This window comes from Taudactylus pleione, unplaced genomic scaffold (genome assembly GCF_031769625.1).
Source record: "Taudactylus pleione unplaced genomic scaffold, aTauple2 ptg000098l, whole genome shotgun sequence".
NCBI lineage: Eukaryota > Metazoa > Chordata > Amphibia > Anura > Myobatrachidae > Taudactylus > Taudactylus pleione.
In genome coordinates this window covers 60377-81673 of record NW_028284500.1, presented here as the reverse complement: position 1 = coordinate 81673, position 21297 = coordinate 60377, and the positions used below count along the sequence as shown (strand labels likewise).

At 42.7% G+C, this 21297-nt stretch overlaps 1 protein-coding gene across 1 annotated transcript; it reads left to right on the top strand.

Annotated features, from left to right (window-relative positions):
- Positions 1 to 196: 196 nt before the first annotated feature.
- On the top strand, positions 197 to 21284 carry LOC148526407 (testis-expressed protein 47-like). Its single transcript, XM_088470326.1, has 7 exons — positions 197 to 269; positions 524 to 596; positions 11372 to 11475; positions 12815 to 12879; positions 14459 to 14660; positions 14923 to 15082; positions 21075 to 21284. Exons 1-7 carry the CDS (start codon positions 267 to 269, stop codon positions 21110 to 21112), a joined length of 645 nt encoding a protein of 214 aa, XP_088326452.1. The 5' UTR covers positions 197 to 266; the 3' UTR covers positions 21113 to 21284.
- The last annotated feature ends 13 nt before the right edge of the window (positions 21285 to 21297 follow it).

The window sequence follows — 21297 nt, the reverse complement described above, 5'->3', positions numbered from 1 at the left end:
TCACCCATCATCCGCCCTTTGCGACCATTACTCTAACGGCTCCATATTATATTTCCCTTCCTCCTCCCTTGTTGTTTACCTTGCTCACCTTGTTGCTAGGTGCCCCTCCTCCCTGGGTTGCTAAGGAGACATAGAAACTGTTCTAGGTACCAGCAGCGTAGCAGCATCTTCCAGTATCAGACATGGCCGGCGCCAATAGAAGGAGCCCGTCTACCACTGGACTTCCCCAACCCTCAGCCTTGACTGCAGTCCTTGAGGCTAAAAACATGGTCTGTATCCAAAGATTACTTTTTTTTTCCCTGTAAATTAAGCTCATTGATATATCTATTATAGGTGATGAACAGGAAATAAGGAACTTACAGCAACGTACAACGTAATAATATTACAATATGTATAACTGGCTTATTTGTTAGTGACATGCCAATATATTGTATAGCTGCAAAAAGTTGAGCATGCAACAGTTTTAATATCTTGCAGATTAATCATTGGTGTATCGATGTGCGCTGTCATTTTTTGTTTGCAGAGGCCTATGATACACAGGCTGTTTTATGCAGCAAAGAGATCACCACAGCAAGCCAACTGCAGGGATATAACAGGTAATTGTGCTGTGAGTGAATGGGGTTACACTTAGAAATATTTCTGCCCTACAGACAAGGTATAGGAGCTAATGCAGCATGGGGCGTATGCCGGTTAGCGGAGCATATTGTGCCCCAATGACCTCGCTCTGCCAGGTGCGCACAGATTTTTGTCACTATAGAATAGTAGGTGGTTACTCATCCCTGAGTAACCTGGGTGGGCTTACTTCACCACTCCTAGGGTATCCCTCACACCGTCAGTAACCGCCTGTTACTTACTCCTACCTCTGCTTAGTGGGTGGGTAACTTGCTGCCACCTCCAGAGACTCCTAAACTGGCACCAGGAACTGCTCGTTCCACACCGGCTCCTACCACCAGCACCGGAACCGCCCAATTCTAGGTGGACACATTGCTATAGGTTGGGTACGGGATGCCAGCGGTCAGAATCCCGACGCCGGTATCCCAACAAGGTTAGAATACCGACATTCTGTCGGTCGGTATTCTAACCATAACCTTCCTTCCCCGGTACCTAACCTCCCCCCTAGTGTGCATTTCAGATAAAGTGCTTTCAATTACCATAAGGTGTTTGCTGATCTCAGGATACAGGGACTGCGCAGAGATGGACGCTAATCCAGCCGCCGCAACAGCTGTGAATGTGTACACAGAAGCTGTGCGAAAACATGCAAATGTCGCAAGCTGCCGGGATTTGTATTGAGACACCCACAGGCAGCTTCGCAAATCCAATCGTCTGCATACAGAGACGCAGCATCGGTCGCAGATCAGACAATTGTCGCACTTCTGAATAACCCTACGGTCGTGTAGAATAGCCACGGGAAGTAAGACCCTGAAGCCATTCTTTACTGGGAATGCAGTCGCTGGCTGAGACGCAATGAAAACGACCGCGGGATGCCTGGATTTGAGTGGTCACCCCCCCATCGCTGCCCACAAATGGTCCCTGTCTGTCAATCACTTTGCAACTAAATCCCCACTGCGAGCGAAACCAGTAATGACACTTAATGCATATGCGGTGCGACTCAGACACATGCGCAACCACCGCTAATCGCAGAACTGCATAAACATCTGTGCCTCACAGTCATTAACATTAACACTTCCTATGTGAGACTGTCCCAAATGCCTTATAAGGAAAAATTCTTATGAAATACAGGGGTCTATTTACTAAGCTTTGTTAGGAGATAAAGTGAACGGTGATAAGGTACCAGCCAATCAGCTCCTGTCATTTTTCAAACACAGCCTGTGACATGGCAGTTAGGAGCTGATTGGCTGGTACCTTATCACTGTTCACTTTCTCTCCTAACACAGCTTAGTAAATAGATATTATGTGTTGATCACAAATACCTAAAGCTGGGTACACACTATGCGATCTGTCTTATGATATATCGGGCGGCTCATATAGTGTGTACACCCGATGGCGCATGCTGTATAGCAGATGGAGCGATGCAATGAAAAATGTCATGCTATTAAATGCAGCATGGAACCATAATATGGTGCTGTCATATACAGGATTGTGTAATGTGGACCTGATTCAGAGCCGGACGCTCTGACCACAGCGCTCGCTCTGAATCAGGGCCCTCCTACCTAAAAATGGAGCGGTCTCCTGGCCACTCGCATAGCTGTGGGTGACCACCCACAGCTTATGCGAGCGGCCAAAAAGATGGTCGCGATGGTCAAGACCATTGGGCTTGCGACGAGACCCTGCGGTAAGGTCTCGCTGCCGCAAGCCCGGGAGTGCTTTTGGCTCTATCAGAGCCAAAAGCACTCCCACTGACATCACTAGTGATGTCAGTGGGGCCGGCCCCAGACGGTAGGCGTTCCCATGGGAACGCCTCCGTCTGGGCAGCAACGCCCCTGGCACGCCCACCAAAGGGGGCGTGCTGTCAGTCACAATCGACAGCACGCCCAATTTGGTGCGAGACCCATAGCGACAGCTTGGCTGTCGCTATGCGGGTCTCACGCATGCGCACGACGGAGCTCCCTCCGTCGTGCGCATGCGCTCTAGGGCACCATCGACCCGCTTGCAAGCGCTCGCGAGCGGATCTGAATTAGGCCCCGTGTACAGCCGGAGCGATATATCGTTCCATCGCATGTGCCGTCACTATACGACACATCTTATAGTGTGTGCAAAATTCGTGAATGAAAAAAAAAAAGGGGTGAAATATAAAAGAGAGATAGTAGGTAATAAGAATTAAACACTAGAATTAAAGATACAGCACCACAGCAGGAATTACAATAATCTGGTAATATACCATGTATATAAACAGCTTAACACAAGTCTCAAAGGGAATTTACCTACATGTATGCAATATACACACTCTTCTACATAACTAGCCATTCCTTGAGAAGAGATCCAGGTTGGATAATTTAACAGCATTTCACTATATCCACCAGGGGGCAGTATGTCTCCTCACATATATATTCCTGACTAAACAGCCACAATGTGGGTCCTATACACATCTAAAGAACAACAAACACTTGCACATCTGAGTCAAACATAATTAAGTGCAATAAAGGCACCCACTCAGAGAGAAAATCAGACACCCAATGCAAACTGGTTAGCGTTCAAATAACAGGTGTGATTTATGGTGCATACACACGGTCAGATTTTTCTTCAGATCTGTACAATAACTATTTTAAAAAAATCGTTCAATCGTTCATATCTGAAGGAAAATCTGACATATCTGACATGCCTGAACGATGGACGATGAACGATGCGCGTTCCCGATGATCAGATAACGATATCAGACATATGATGTGTTTGCAGTCAGACGTGGATGATTCCATTCATTTTAATGCAGTCAAAAATGTTCAATCGTTCAAATCTTTGGTAAAATCGTTCAATCGTTCATCTGACCCTGTGTATGCACCCTACACTTTCATAGCAATTGTCAGATTTATTCTCCTTGATGTTACAATTTTCCATTCAAGCCCACGTGTCAATATAACAAGTATTAGAATAACAGATTTCTCATTATTGCATTCAGATAACAGATGCCAGCATAGTATATATTTGAGAATGAAATACAAATAGCAGGTGTCTGTGTAATAAGCGTTTATGGTAATAGTAGTTGGGAATAAAGTTGCTTGTTCACACGTGGGGTGATAGCGGCTGTCAGCTGTGTGCTGTGAAGCAGTGGACACCCGGGGATAAATTTACTAAAGTTCGATTTGGTATTCGATTTTAAGAAGGGATTTTGTGTTCAGTTTATGATACCCCTTCCAAAATCCAACCTCAAATCCCCATTAATTTTTAATGCAAAATCGAACTCAACTTCCTCATTACTTCCTATTGGGCCAAATGTATCACATGCACACTAATTAGCAGGGGAACAATTGGAAACACTTGTGCACACTCCAGAAAATGTAAAGTGATTTATAATATCCTCATAAATATAATATGCTCATCTTAAGTGTGTATATATATATATATATATATATATATATATACACATACATATATATATATATATATATATATATATATATACACACACGCATACATACATACAGACACACATCAATGGGTCCGGCTCTCCCAGGTATCAATAGATATGCCTCGGTGCCCGCATGTAGAAATTAGATACTTATCGGTAAGTAGCAGCACTCGTAGGACTTGTGAGAAGTATTTATTCTAAAAGTTAGACAATCAGCAACTATATCGTGATGGCACTCTCTTCAGGCTAACCTACAAACAAAATGACATACCTTAAATACAGACACCATGTTACAAGTGAACGCCTGGTAGTAAGGAGGAGTTTGTAAAGGTCATTGAGCTACACAATGTGAAGGATCATCCAGTTAAGCGGACATACAACATTAGTGCCACTGTGGTCAACTTTCTGGATGTACAGATATCTTTGAATAATGGAGTCATTAATACTGCACTATATACTAAACCCACTGACCGCAATAATCTATTGCATATGAGTAGCGCTCACCCATACCCACTAAAGAGGGGTCTTCCATTCTCTCAGCTGCTCAGAATTAAATGCATTACGTCTGACCCTATCCAAGCCAATGCGCAAATGGATGCAATGATAGAGAAATTTAGAGACCGTGGCTACAGTTTGGATCCTCTTATTGAAGCCAAAAATATAGTCCTTAGAATGGATAGAGACACAATACTCTCTAATTATAACAGAAAGATTAAATCTAAATCATTGTCGTGGGTTACCCACTTTATATCAGCGAGCACGCATATCAAGCAAGTCTCAAAGAACTTGTGGCCTATGATCAAATCTGATCCTGACCTTAGGCTACATGACGTAAACCTGATGGGCAGCTATAAGAGAGATCGCAATTTCAGAGACGACTTTGTTAAGAGTAACATCACGTCTAAACAATCATCCGGTAAGACTCACTTCCTTATGGGCAAAAAGGGATGTATTACATGCACCTGTACTACCTGCAGCTATAGGATTCCAGGTGATTCGTTCTAACATCCCCACACCATTAATTATAAACTCACGTGTAACAGTAAACTTATAATATATCAGATCATATGCCCTTGTGGCTCGTCCTATATAGGAAAGACTGAACGCGCCTTTAAGGAGCATATGGCCGCTCATCGATCAGCCATATGAGCTGCACTAAGTAGTGCCCATAGCCAGCAGCCGGTCTCCCGCCACTTTGGGTTGGCACCACATCCCTTATCATCACTGCGCTATCGTATGATAGATCATGTTCCCCCATGTATCAGGGGTGGGGACAGAGGTCTTATGCTCCTACAATTAGAAAGCCGGTGGATCTATAGGTTGGGGACCCTTGTGCCCAAGGGACTTAACGACCACCTGGGACTACATAACTTTTTGTGATTACAGTATAATATTTTATTACTGTGATATTGCGCTGTAACAATACAGTTGGTTCTGTGCTGTCACATGTGAAGTATTACGTAGATTACAGATGTGGATTATTATGCTTAATGTGTGCGCTGCGTCACTAATGTGCATATATGTCTGTATATACTCTATGAGTGACCACTAGGACTATTGGCGCATCAGTCATATAGCCTCTTGGAACCAGTATATGGGTTAGTATACAGATAGGTACTTGCATAGCAATTAGACACTATATATTGGTCCATATCATGTGATTTTGTTTACATATGTGTAATTTAGATAGTTTTGATAAAATGCAAAGAACAAGCCTATATATGTCCATGCATTCACTTACGGTTTAATATGTACTGTATATGCACTATTCTTTGATATTTTTGAGATCTAAAAATATAGTAATCGTCACTCTCATTGATGATCTTGTTGCAGTGCTGACTATTCCGGTTAATATGTTTCCATATGATCTTTTTATATTTGTGTATTTTTTATACATATGTATCTTTTTTATAGATGTGTATGTTTCTGTTTACTATGATCCCCTTGGTGATGGGAGCATTATTGTATAGTAGTGATGATGTCATTTAATATGCGCCCCCTGGTTTGATGGTTAGCCCTGCCCTGGGAGGCGGTCACTTGTAACATGGAGTCTGTGTTTAAGGTATGTCATTTTGTTTATTTGTATGTTAGCCAGAAGACAGTGCCGTCACGATATAGACACTGAAACATTGCTGATTATTTAACTTTTGGAATAAATACTTCTCAAAAGTCCTACGAGTGCTGCATCTTATGTTTATGTATATATATATATATACCAGTGGCACTCCAGAAAAAACAACAGCAGAAGCGCAGGTAGTCTCAACGTTTCGGAGCATCAAAACGTTGAGATTACCTGCGCTTCTGCTGTTGTTTTTTCTGGAGTGCCGCTGGTATACATGATACATTGGGAAAGCGCTACAATTTCCACGGAGGGCACCCAGGCTTGTATTTCTTTATATGGGAGTGCCATCCATACGCTATTAATATATATATATATGGCTATGTCGGCTGAGCCCCTCCATGGCTGGAGAGGGGGGCCTGTGTGCACCTTTGCTATGCGGCCCCCAAAGAGCTAGTTACTCCCTGATACCACAGGTAGGTGCATAGCATAGCCTTGAGGAGCCATTATTCCTACAGCCAGACTGCCCCACATGCTTTTGGGAACTTTTAAAGGCATCATAATCAATTTCCAGCCAAAAGAATGGTGTTTAGAGGCTCAAATCGACAGACTCATTATTCTATTCATTTGTTCAATTTTGAGTTCGATTTACGTTCGATTTGCAAATCGAATGTTAGTAAATGAAGGGATCCTCTATTTCACTATGGGGAAACATCGATGTTTTGCCTATATTCGATTTTGAGTGAAATTCTGTTTTCTGTTCGATTTGACATTCGATTTTGGCTTTAGTAAATCTCTAATAATAAAATCGAACCAAAATGGAATGGCAAATTGAACAGAATCCAAAATCGATCTTTAGAAAATATACCCGCCAGTGAGAGAAACACACACACCTGTTAGCCGGTGGAAGAAAGTATACCGGGTGTCTGCTGTTAACCTTTTGTCCACTTTGGACCAAAGTGGAGAGGGGTCAATGAGAACACCTGACTAAAAGGTACCTGGTAGTAGAGAAGAGTGCTGCTGCACACTGTGGTGCCGATTCAATCAGTACCTCAGTCAATTTGATTTACCCTTCTGAGCTCAAGCATGGATAGCCTTAAAACCTGGACTGTAATGGCAGAGTTTGGGAAACCCTGACCTACAGCATACCTCCCACCATTGGAGGTTTCCAAAGTGAGATGGGGAGAGTTTTACACTACCACAAGCGGCAGCGCCAGCTGGGATTAATGTCTTCACATGTCGCAAGTATGGTGACTTGCAAGAGAACTGATGATGTGCTGCTATTACTTCAGCACAACACTTGTAGGCAGGTCCACAGTGCATTATTGAGTGGCCCAAGAGCTCAATCTGCCAAACACTGCTGGGAGATACCATGGTGCTCCTCCTAGCGTTCCCTGAGGGCACATCTGCACCAGCCAGTAAGGACGGAAAGAGGAGCCGCCAGCTGGACAATTACTCTTCTCTTTTTGTTAGTGTGTGTATTGCGGAGGGACACAAAGGCTGGTTCAACCAGCTCACACATAAAGGGAAGATGTGGCGGATATCTGCCAGTCAAGGGTGTCTCAAAGAGTACGGTAAGCAGTAGCCTGTCATTGTGATCTGGGGCACTACAATATGGCATAATGTGAACTGGGGGCATTATAATCTGGCATAATGCGAACCATGAACACTACAATATGGCAAAATGTGAACTGGGGGCACTATAATCTGGCATAATGTGAACCAGGGCACTACAATATATTACATAATGTGAACCAGGGCACTGCAATATGGCATAATGTTAACCAGGACACTACAATATGGCATAATGTGAACCAGGGCACTACAATATATTACATAATGTGAACCAGGGCACTGCAATATGGCATAATGTTAACCAGGACACTACAATATGGCATAATGTGAACCAGGGCACTACAATATGGCATAATGTGAACCAGGGCACTACAATATGGCATAATGTGAAACAGGAGCACTACAATATGGTATAATGTGAAACAGGAGCACTACAATATGGCATGTGAACTGGGAGCACTACAATATGGCATAATGTGAACTGGGAGCACTACAATATATCACATAATGTGAACCAGGGCACTATAATATGGCATAATGTGAACTGGGAGCACTATAATCTGGCATAATGTGAACTGGGAGCACTACAATATGGCATAATGTGAACTGGGAGCACTACAATATGGCATAATGTGAACCAGGGCACTACAATATGGCATAATGTGAACTGGGAGCACTACAATATGGCATAATGTGAACCAAAGCTCTACAATATGGCATAATGTGAGCCAGGGCACTACTATAATATGGCATAATGTGAACCAGGGCAATACAATATGGCGTAATGTGAACCAGGGCACTACAATATGGTATAATGTGAACTAGGGCACTACAATATGGCATAATGTGAACCAGGGCACTACAATGTGGCATAATGTGAACTAGGGCACTACAATGTGGCATAATGTGAACTAGGGCACTACTATGAAGCATAAAATTAACAACCACCATGGAGAGTTGTCTCTAGAAGAATTTGGGCAGGGGTCCCACAAAGTCCTAGTTAAGCCCCCATCTCTGGCATGCTTAGTGAACAGTCATTACAATGGCAACATTTTAAAATAATGTTCAGGTAAGTTTTGTTGCTGAGCACTTTGTACAAAATGCGTAGTGAGTTTAATTAAACACCTTCACATTTATTTATATGAATATATACAGTATGTTTAGAGATGCTATGTGATCTGTAGGTAACATATCTGTTTTGAAGGCTCTCTAAGCCCACCCAATGGAATCAGCCCTTGATTTGATTGGGGGGGATAAGTTGATTGCTTGTGTATATATATTGTGCCCATATTGTAACACCCCTGCCTCATCCATGCTCCAATATCAGCAAGGTGGTATATAGTATATACTCTAAATAAGATGGACAAAGCATGTCCCACAAATGGATTCCAGTTATATTCGTTTTAGACCAGGGGTGGCCGAGCCACATGCGGCTCTTTGTTGTGATGTGGCTCGGCAGTGGTTTAACAACGGCCCCAGCAGACCCCATGGTGGCTTGGGGGGGGGGGGGCGGATTAAGGGGGGGCACGGGGCCGCTAAGCCAATGCAACTATGGACGCTGGCCTCTGAAGCAATAAGAAAGCCTATGATTGCGTCAGAGGATAGTGTTCCCAGTGATGCAGTGATCGGGTGACGTCATTCACAATGTGAGGAACCTGCGTGCCTGCTGGATCCAGTTAGATTCAGTCAGTGGCAGCAGGAGCGAGAGCCCTGACTGTGTGGAGCCAGCAATGCCCAGTGTGGTCAGGTGAGTATTGGGGTCACTGCATAAGGGGCACTACCACAGGAAGCACTGCATAAGGGGCACTGCACATGGGGCACAACTACAGGGGCACTGCATAAGGGCCACTACAGTAATCATTGCATAATGGGCACTACTACAGGGGGCATTGCATAATGGGCATTACTACAGGGGGCACTGCATAAGGGAAACTACTACAGGAAGCATTGCATAAGGGGCACAACTACAGGGGCACTGCACAATGAGCACTAACCTGATACACGCAGAGTTTACAGGTTATAAATTCTGTTCCCAATAATCTGGTTCTACATGAACATAGAAACAGTGCAACCTGTCTTGAGCTGAGATGACAGACTGGCAGGAGTGGAGAGCAGGGTTGGTGAGGTAGATCTTTAAGGGTGGGATATAATGGGCATTACTGTGTGGCATAATATGTTATAAGGGGCATTATTGTGTGACAATATGTAAGGGGCATTACGGTGTTCCATAATGTGTTGTAAGGGGCATTATGGTGTGGCATGTGTTATGATGGGCATTACTTAGTGTGGCATAATGTGTAAGGGGCATTACTGTATCACGAAATCGCACATTTTTTCAGGAGTGCGCTTGCCAGAGGTACACGCATGATATCGGCTCTTTAACTTAACTACAGATATTTTTTGGCTTTTTAACTCTGACTGGTTGGCCACCCCTGGTTTAGACGATACCTCATTCATTGCAGAACTTAAAACATAATAATACAGTATATTTCACACATTTTCCTACCTACTGCTTCTCTTACTTACCTCAGCTGGAAATCAGTAAACCTGAACCCCTGCCACAATCAGCCTGTAACTAACAGGATCCCGTCACAGAACATCTGTAAGACAACTTTCTTCATTTATTTAAAAATACAAAAAAAATAAAAAATTTGCAAACAGAAAATATAATATCAAAATATTAACTACTTATGAAATAATAATTATATACCTTTTACTTCGAAATATAAGGATTTACTATCCCCATAGTTTGTGAGGGATGTAGTTATGAGACCAGTGGCCGCGATGCCGCCGGTCTAAATCCCGACGCTGGAAGCCCGACAAGTGACTTAAGATAGGCGTCGAAATACCGACGCCTATCTTAATTCCGACGCCGGAATCCAGAAGGACGGCTGCCCAAACGTAGGTAAGTCCAAGGCGCCCTTACTGTTAGCTGCAGGGGGGAGGGTTAGGTTTAGATAGCATAGCTGGGTTTTGTGGGGGGGGTTAGGCACAAAAGGGGGAGACTTAGGTTTAGGCACTAACGGGGAGGGTTAGGGTGTGGAGTGAGTTAGGTTACAAGAAGGGAGGGTCAGGAGGAAAAGGGGGGGAGGGTAAGTATACTTACCCGACCCCTGTCGGGATACCAACCATCAGGATCCTGCTTTGGTATTTTGACAGTAGGCATCCCAACAGCCAGCATTACATACAGATTCAGTTTGTGGCAGGGGTGCGTCATTGCCAGTATTATAGTATAGACAGTGGTGGGCAACCTGTAATGCCACAAAAGCAGAAAGCCACATAGTCTATGACATTTTTTTCTTGAATTCTAACTTGTTAGATCGTGAGCTCATGTGGACGGGGCACCTTTCCATTCCGACGCTCATGTGGACGGGGCACCTTTCCATTCCGACGCTCATGTGGACGGGGCACCTTTCCATTCCGACGCTCATGTGGACGGGCACCTTTCCATTCCGACGCTCATGTGGACGGGGCACCTTTCCATTCTTACGCTCATGTGGACGGGGCACCTTTCCATTCCGACGCTCATGTGGACGGGGCACCTTTACATTCCGACACTCATGTGGACGGGGCACCTTTACATTCTGTTTCACCTCTTTGCATGTATTTTGTTTGTTGCATGATTCCCTCAATATACAGCTCTGCGCAAGTTGTCACCGCTTTATAATTACACGATAACTATTGTAATCAACGTCATTATTCTTCTCACACAGATCACTATGAAAGATTGTTCCATAAACAGATAAAGTCTAATCTTGGAGAATCAATCTCAGGATTATTGCTAATCTATCCCAGCTGTGTTATACACATGATTGAGGTAAGTACAGAGATACAGTATTGTGTAAATGATTATGTTCATTGTAATCATGGGTGGGATCGGGAGGGAACGCATCTGACTTTTTCCCAGTAAGACAAAGGGAAGGGAGGACTATTCAACCATCACAAAGCCGTCTGAGAAAATTGGATAAAATCCAGCCATTCAATGATTGGCCTGAGTGAGTAATTACCCCAATTTGTGCCATTTGTGGGATTGGCAGTTGACCCCACACATAAGATGATGGTCATCTTCTGACGACATTGACATCATCCCTAATAACCGTTTAATTGATCAGGTATCGGGCTCATTCTACAAAACGTCTCCAAAACAGCTGCCTCTACTGCCTTAAGCAGCATACACACACATCGATTTTGTTACCAACGATTTTATGAACGATTTTCTGTCAGATTTTTTCAAGTGTAATGAACGATTTTTTTGAAATACAAACGATTTTTACATATTCCCTTAATGAAAATCGTTGAGTTGACAAGTCTGACTGAACTACAAACTACAAACGTGAACGCACATGAACGATTATCGTTCATCGTTTGACTCAGGAAGTGAACGATTTTTTCAGACGTTTATCGTTAAAACTATATCGTTTAATGATAATCATTAAAAAAATCGTTGTGTGTGTATGCAGCTTAACCCTTATCCAAAACACTGACAATATTAGGCTCTTAAACCCTTTATAGACATGCTGGGGCCATAGCTAATCATGTATAAACTTTAGAGGCCTCTAAATATTTATACACAACAGGGGGTACGTGGTAAATACACATATAGATGCTATTAATAAACACAAGTCTATACTTGGTAAACATTTCTAGACTTATGAGATACCGGAGAAGGGAGGATTTTTGAAATATTAAGGTTGAGCCAGTCGCACCTGGAACGCAACTCGTGTCCATGAACTGAGTGATGACATGAACGAGGATAGCTGAAATGGTCATTATGGGCCTGAGTTGCACTGGCTGCCGCTGTTGGACACAGTGATTTTGTCCGTCTGTGCAGGCGTCTGTTGCACTGCACATGTTCAGGTAGCGAGCACACAGAGTAGAAGTTGAGATTGATCGCCTTGATAAATATGGGCAAATTAGTAAAAATCTGACTTTCCAAACAGAGGCTGGTTATTGGAAGATGATCGTGTAGGTACAATTGGACTGTTATCGGTAGCCACAATTGTTCTTCGCACATGTGCTGTGAAACTGGACAATTTCATGGAATCCGCTACAATATCATAGCATGGTGGCAGCATAACCACATAGACAACATTGAAGTGTAACTGCTTTCTTTGTTATGTTTATGCTGCAGTTTATTGTATCCCCATTTTCTGCAGTCCTCCAGTGAAATCCTAGTTGGCATTATCCAAGATCTCGTCCAGGTCCAGAATCAGGGTGCAAAGTAAGTTTACTGAATCCAGGGGTGGGCAGCAAATGTCAAAGTCAGCTACTCCCACCTCATTGGAAGATCTGACCATGTTTGGATTAAATAGATTGCACGGTTTATTTTACTTTGTGTTGTTGCCTTTTCTGTACCTGACAGAGCTAATGGTCAACTGAAAATATAACTTTGCTGGCCAGTTTGGCTGTCTTCGGACTGGGCAGACACATACCGTAGAGTCTTCTTCAGAGTTGTACACAATCCCAACTTAGCACACTTACAAGCGATTCACGCCATACCCAACTCGGTTGCTACTCATTTATGAATGGGCGTTCATGGGCGAATCTCCTGCACTAAAGAGGGGGCTGGTGAAAATGCAGATGGCGGCTGCTCTCACAAGCGGAGGGTTGGGGCGATGCAGTCACAAAGATGCAGCTTAGAACACCGGTGAATGCTCACACAGATTTCCGACAGCTGGAAGCAGCCAAATTTGCTAACACTTTAAGTGCAATCATTGGCAGACAGGAAATGTGTTCTGATCAAAATGTGCCGCCAGTCAGCAAAGCCCCTGTGCAAAGTACTATTAATATTACATCTGGCAATATCAATGGATTGAGAGCCAGGTACAGGAGAGGTCAGAGGGGAAGGTTTGTCATGCTATAAGCAAATTTGCCCACTGTCTCTTCGGTATCCGGATGGAAGATCAACAATGTTTAGATTGACAGTCAATAGGTTGACAACAGATGGTCGACAGGCAAAAGGTTGATAGTGACAAAAGGTCAACTGTCAAATGGTCAACAGGTTGAAATGGTCGACACCCGTTTTTTTTCAAAATGTTTAAGGTTAGGGGAGGGTTAGGCTGTCAGAGGGAACTGTTAGGTTTAAACACTTGAGGAAGGGTTAGGCACTAGGTGGAGAGTTAAGCAGCTGGAGAGGATGGTTAGGCACTAAGGGGAAGGGTTAGGGTAAGACACTAAGGGGAAGGGTTAGGGTAAGGCACTAAGGGGATGGGTTAGGGTACGGCACTAAAGGGAAGGGTTAGGGTACGGCACGGCACTAAAGGGAAGGGTTAGGGCACGGCCCTAAAGGGAAGGGTTAGGGCACAGCACTAAGGGGAAGGGTTAGGGCACGGCCCTAAGGGGAAGGGTTAGGGCACGGCACTAAGGGGAAGGGTTAGGGCACGGCACTAAGGGGAAGGGTTAGGGTACGGCACTAAGGGGAAGGGTTAGGGTACGGCGCTAAGGGGAAGGGTTAGGGTACGGCGCTAAGGGGAAGGGTTAGGGTACGGCGCTAAGGGGAAGGGTTAGGGTACGGCGCTAAGGGGAAGGGTTAGGGTACGGCACTAAGGGGAAGGGTTAGGGCACGGCCCTAACCTATTGATTGTTAATCGAAATATTGCTGATCTATTATACCACACTCGTGCTTTCCACGGCCCAAATTTCTTTAGCTGTAAATGATACATAAGACTGGGAATGCTATTTAATGGCATTATACTAAGATATTACTTGTATGAAGAATGGAATTCCAGACTGGACAAGCTTGCTCTGCTAATAATGATATCCTGACACCTTTCCGCTCTTCACTCCTCTCCATTTTCTAGCTCACTTCTACAGGACATCAAAATCCTTGTGGTCTCGCACAATATCCCCAGCAGACTCCTCCCACAGTGGTATTTCCATGTGGCGAGCTTGCCGGTACAGTACCTGAGTGATATCGTCTCTGGGCAGGCAGCGGAGCCTGTGGTAGAAGATTGTCTCACAGTCATGTTAAAGTTGGGAGTGTGTGTCTCCCAGATGCTGGAGGTAAGGTTTTACACCACAGTGTGGAGATCACTACACTCAGGCAACAGACTTTAAAGAAAAAAAAAAAAAAATCTAAAATAAATATTAAAAGTATAAAGAACAGGATAATGGGATGGAGTTGTCATCCAGAAACCTTGAGTCACAGGCCTACTTATTGTAAGTCTAGAGGACCACGGTACACCCAACCTTACACACAAATCAAACCTCATGTAATGCAGTTACGCAGAAAATATTTTAGATTTTTTTTTTTTTTTTTTTACAGACTGGGAGCAAATGCCCTGGAGGACGCCTGAATGACTTGGCCCCCGAATTGTTGGTCAGGGAAGAAAAAATCAGTTTCCTCACCCAGTCTGATATGTTCCTGGAACCAAGAGATTTCCTCGCAATGTATAACAAGCCAATGAAAGTGCCTCGTGAGGCAGGTACAGATATCCAAGCCATTGTTTGTTATGAAATGGTGTATTGTAAAAGATATACTTTAGTAGCCAGTATTTTTGAATAACTATATTAAGCATGCATGCCTATAGAGATGTAATGGTGGCCTCCTCTCAGTGGAGCAGCCACTGAGAGGAGGTTGGTCCAAACCAACACAATACAGCCTCTTAATTCACTTAGAACTACTGACATTATTAGGAACTACTGATATCACAGCATTTTCAAGTTTGTCCATTAAGCCCACAAAATGGCTGCCTCCAATGCCGGTATAGAAAATGTAGATTTATCCCCAATCTACATCCTTTATTTCGGGCCAAATAATTTTTTTCTTTTCAAATGGATTGGCTGGAGACCACATTACATAAGGAGACTAAGACAGCCGCTTTTTTTCAGCTGTGGGAAGGTTTTATAGACACCTTTGCGGTGGAATTACGACGCCCAAATCCATTTATGTTTCAGAAATACTTCTTGGTATGAAAACAGAATTTTATTGGATGATCCGCCTATTGCGCTACCTGTTACAGGTTGAGACGGAATCTCTTTTTTGGACCCATTTTTCTTTGTTCAATTTTGTTGGATAATACCTTTTTTTTTTTTCTTTATGGGTGCCTTCCATGTCTAGATTACTTTGATTGTTTTGCGAAGACAATACTTTTATGTATTTATTTTGCACTATTTGTATATTATTGACCTTAATGGGCCTTTGTTCTATTTATTATATACCATTAGTTTTTGTAAAATAGATGTTATATTATTGCTCTGACGAATAAAAGAAATTTGGAGAAAAAAAAAAATATATGTAATGGCTACTGATAATTAAGAACTTCAATGACCGTTTGCTGGGAGGAAAAGTCCTCCCCTCTTGGTTCTCTGCGACAAACGTAGTTATTATTTGTATGAATATTACGATGTTTAGATAATGTTTCTTTCTTCCCCTTGTCCTTCCCATTCTACTCCCTCCCCCCCCCTTTTTTTTTTTTTCCTTTCCCTATATATTGACACAGGTTTATGATCCCTGTATTACAGGGATTTTTGTTTGATTTGGTTATAGCTGATCTTATATTTAAGGGTCCAGGCAGTCCTGATTCTATTGGACGGTCCTTTCACTACCCCCCCATGCTCCCTTTAATATTTTTGATTAATGTTATGTTGATTGATATTATTGCGGTCCTTGCTTTGGACCCAATTTACCAGGGTTGTTACCCAAATGGGTTCTCTGTTTCTTTCTTTTTTTGTGTGTGCCTTTTTTTCTCTGTCACTCTCTTCTGTTTTTCTTCCCCCTTTTTTTCTCTTTCTGTCCCTAAGGGTGGCTCTATTTGGACCAAATTTTTTGATTTATTATACGTGTGTGTTATGTCTGTAGCACTTCTTTATATTTTCTTCCATGTCTCTTAAATTGTTATCCATTAATGTAAACGGACTTAATTCTCCTAAGAAACGTACCATTTTCATGGGGGCTTGTAGGAGGGAGAAAGCCGATGTTGCATTTTTGCAAGAGACGCATCTTACGGGTCCGCACTCTCAGCTCCGAGGTAGGTGGTTTGCCCAGACCTTCTTTGCTTCAGCGAATTGTAAAAAAACGTGGGGTAGCCATTTTAATTAGGCGTAATATCCCTTTTGTCCACATTAAAACTGTGACAGACCCAGAGGGTCGATTTCTTATAGTGATCGGTACTCTCCGTACTGAGATTTTCACTCTGGTGTCAGTGTACGCTCCTAATCAAGACCAGCCCTAATTCTTTGATTCTTTGTTCAGGCGTATTAGCAGAGTTGCGCAGGGCCATATTATTCTGTGTGGGGATTTCAACACCATTATTGACCCCCTGTTAGACAGATCGAACCCACCTTCAAACTCCTCTGGGATGTCTCTTCCTAGGGCTTCTCGTACTCTCCTGGCTTCCCTTAAACATTATGGCCTCTGTGATACCTGGCGTCTTAAACATCCTCACAGCAAGGACTAAACTCATTTTTCAGCTCCACACCAACATTATTCCATGATAGATATGATCCACATTTCCTCCACTATTACCTCCCTAGTTACGGAAGCTGGTATTTCCCCCTTTACATGGACAGACCATGCAGGTGTTTATATTCTTTTAGATGTACATCGCTCTCCTCGTGGAAAGCGTAACTGGCGTCTTGATGACTCCCTTTTACAACATCCCCCCGCTCTGCTAGAAATAAAATTAGCAATGACCCGCTACTTTGAGGAGAATACCTCTCCTGATATTACCTCTAGTGTCCTCTGGGAAGCCCATAAGGCTACTATACGGGGTTTTCTCATTTCTAAAACCTCAGCGGTTAGGAAAGCGGCTGCACAAGAAATTCAGTCCCTTGAGTCACAAATCTCAGTACTATTGATTCAACATAAAACATCCCCTAGCGCCTCACGGCTAACCCAAATTGAGAAACTACGAGGTCAGCTTAATGCCCTTCTGTCTCACCGTGCTGCGCTTATTTTGCAAAAACTTCGTCAACGCTTTTATGACAAATCTGACAAAATCGATTCTTTATTAGCCAATAAACTGCGTCGCAGACAAGCATTAGGTGCGATAGACAAATTACACTCTCCGTCTTCTGGTTCTTTTACCTATGATCCTGAAGTTATGGCTGAGGAATTTCGAACCTTTTATAGTTCCCTTTATAATTTATCAGATTCTTCCTATCCCACTTCTGCTGGGGGTGCGCTCATATTTGTCCTCCACTTCCCTACCCAGGCTCTTAGAATCCCAACTATCTATTCTCAATGACCATATCTCAGATGAAGAAACAATAGCTGCTATTAGATCAATACGTTCCTCTGCTGCCCCAGGCCCTGATGGGTTTACAGCCCAATATTATAAACTGTTTACAAAGGAACTTGCCCCACATCTTACATCTCTATTTAATGACATTTTGGAGGGTGCTTCTTTTGCTCCTGATACAACTCGGGCCGACATTGTAGTGATTCCTAAACCTGATCGTGATCCTACTCATTGTATTAACTATAGACCGATTTCATTATTAAACATCTACCTGAAAATTTATGCTAAAATCTTAGCGACTCGGTTAGCTCCTTTGCTCTCTTATTTGATACATCCGGATCAGGTCGGGTTTATACCTGGACGTCAGGCATCGGACAACACTAGACGGGCCATTGACCTGATACACTCTATTCATAAAAGGAAACTTAGCTTTAGACGCGTAGAAGGCCTTCGACCGCATTTCCTGGCCCTTCATATTTGCTGTCCTAGACAAAATGGGTTTTTCAGGCAAATTTTTAGATGGCGTTGCAGCACTTTACCGTTCCCCCACAGTACGAGTTTCGGTTAATGGTGTCTACTCCTCCAGTTTTGGGATCACTAACGGTACTCGGCAGGGAAGTCCCCTCTCTCCCTTAATATTTGCTCTTATTATGGAACCCTTGGCGGCAAGGATCCGGTGTAATAGAGCTATCTCGGGAATATCCACTGGCCCCTCTGAATATAAAATAGCATTATATGCCGACGATATTTTAGTTTCTCTCACTGACCCAGCCCAATCCCTAAATTCACTTTTAGAGGAAATAAATTCATATTCCCAACACTCGGGTTATAAAATGAATGTCACCATGACTGAAGTTCTTGATTTCTATATCCGTTACCCTAAAGCAAACCTTAGAGGCCTTGCCTCCTTGTACCTGGTATAAAAAAAAGATTAAATATCTTGGTGTTTTCTTAACTCATCACCATCATCAGCTGTTTCAGGCAAATTTTCCCCGCCTTCTAGATTGCATTAAGTCTGATCTGCATGACTGGTCCAACTATTTTATTTCTTGGATAGGTAGAATACATTCAGTTAAGATGAGCGTTCTCCCTCGGCTCTTGTATTTATTTCAGACCCTTCCGATCTACATCCCTCCATACGTGTTCAAATTCCTTCAGTACCAAACCTCATATTTCATATGGAACCGGAAACGCCCGAGGATTAGACTAAAGTTGCTTCAGCGGCCTTCTAGGGGTGGGGGCTGGGTATTCCCGATTTTAAAAAATATTATTACGCTGCGCAGCTCTCTCATTGTGCTCAGTGGTGTAACTTCTCTGCAGGGAAGGTCTGGGTGACTATTGAGGCCGAGGAGTTGGGACTGGCCACTGTATCCTCACTCTTGTGGCTATCTAAGATTCATCGCCCCCGGACGGTTTCTTCTCACCCAGTAATTTCTCGCTCTTTAGCAGTTTGGGATTTAGCCAATAGATGTTTTAAGTTAGCTCCAGCCCCGTCCCCTTTGATACCACTACTTCATAATCCAATTTTTCCTCCTGGACTATGCAAATCATCTTTTACAGCCTGGTCATCGAGCAATATTTATTATGTGAATGATATTACTATAGATACTAATTTCCCACAATTTTCTGAAATCCGGGATAGAGTGGCAGTTCCATCCAAAGAATTTTTTAGGTTCCTACAAATTAGACACTTCCATTCCAAAATTAGCTCGACTCTGATTAGCAGATCTTTGACTTCTTTTGAGTCCTTATGTTGGAGACGACCCTCCACTAGAGGTCTTATTTCTACTATTTACTCCTTACTAGGGGAAGTAAGCTCCAATTGGGACCCTCACGAGTTAGCGTGGGAACGAGATTTGGGACACTCTATAGATACTGAGGATTGGACGGAGATCTGGGACAACGCTGCCACCAGTTCTATTTGCATAAAAATTAAGGAAAATATTTATAAACTGCTTTACCGATGGTATTATGTTCCATCGCGGCTGCAAGTAATGTTTCCCGATGCTTCAGATAGATGCTGGAGGGGATGCGGTGGAGAGGGCAGCTTTTTACACGTCTGGTGGTCTTGTCCCAAATTAGCTAGTATTTGGCAGGAGGTTATTGATCTCCTCTCGCACCTTTTTGAGATTACGATTCCCTATGACCCTCAGCATTTTCTACTTCCCTTGAGTCTGCCTTCTCTGTCCCGGTCTCAGAATAGGTTATTCCGACACATAGTATCTGCTATGACTTGTCAAATTGCAGCGGACTGGAAAAATCCTTACCCCTCTCCAATGCAGCCAATATTATCACGTATCTGGTATATATACAAGATGGAATACATGACAGCTTTATTACGTAATACATCCAAAACCTTTGATAAAATCTGGTCCCCTTGGCTGACATACCAGAATGTTACTTCCCCATTTAACAACTACATTTTCCTTTTATATTTTTTTCTTTATTATGTTTAGATTGTAAAAGAGTGACTCCATACGGACTCCACTCATCCTCTTTTTCTTTTACTCTCCTTTGTCTTTCTTCTCCTTTTTTCTCTTTTTTTCCTCTATTCTTAAACGGTTTGCCACGCCGTTGCTGCAAGTTTTTTTTCTTGCATCTATTTTCTTTATTTTCTTATAACGAGAAAATCTTCTATTAGATTATATTATTGTTCTGAAATAGTACAGTTTCCATTATAAAACTATGTTATGTGCTGCACCTTATTTTTTTGAATATTGGAATGTACTGTTTTCTTTGTGATTTGCTCAATAAAAAGAGTTTATAAAAAAAAAAAAAAGAACTTCAATGACCAGGTAAAAGCCATTTTTTTTAGAGATATAGTTGCTTATAGCAGCAGGTTTTTATTGCCCATCTGTATTTTAACATTTTACAGCCAATTCCCTGGGGCTGTGCAGAGAAATCAGCAACAAGCTCTAGACTGCAGTTAAAGGATAAGGTATTGCAGCACAGTGGTTAGCATTGCTGCCTAACAATTCTTGTACTATGGATTATTTTCCAACCAGGGCCCTTTCTGATTTGGATGGGGGGAGATTTTAACCTGGCATAAGATTAGACATATTTGATCCTTGTAGTAAGGAGAGATGTAAATATGTAGAAATTATTTTGTCAGTATAACAAGAATTGAAAATATCTTTATAGTTCCTTGAGAGAAACACCTATTTTCACATTGATGTTTGGTATAAAGCTATTTAGATTTGCTAAACGCTTTGTTTTTATTTCATCCTCTTTCTAGATGAAGTCTGGCCAACTCCCCAACACCTGTACCTGTAGCAGCCATTTTGTCCTCTTTGCAACCGTTTTGTATTCAGGTTGTTGCTTGAACATCAAACTATCATTGCATTATTTCAGTCCAAAGAATGTATGTGCGCCTGGTTTGTTTCCTTAATATAAAGCATTCATGTTGCCTTAAATAGATAACTATACAGTGGGAAACTCGACAAATAAGAAGAAAACAA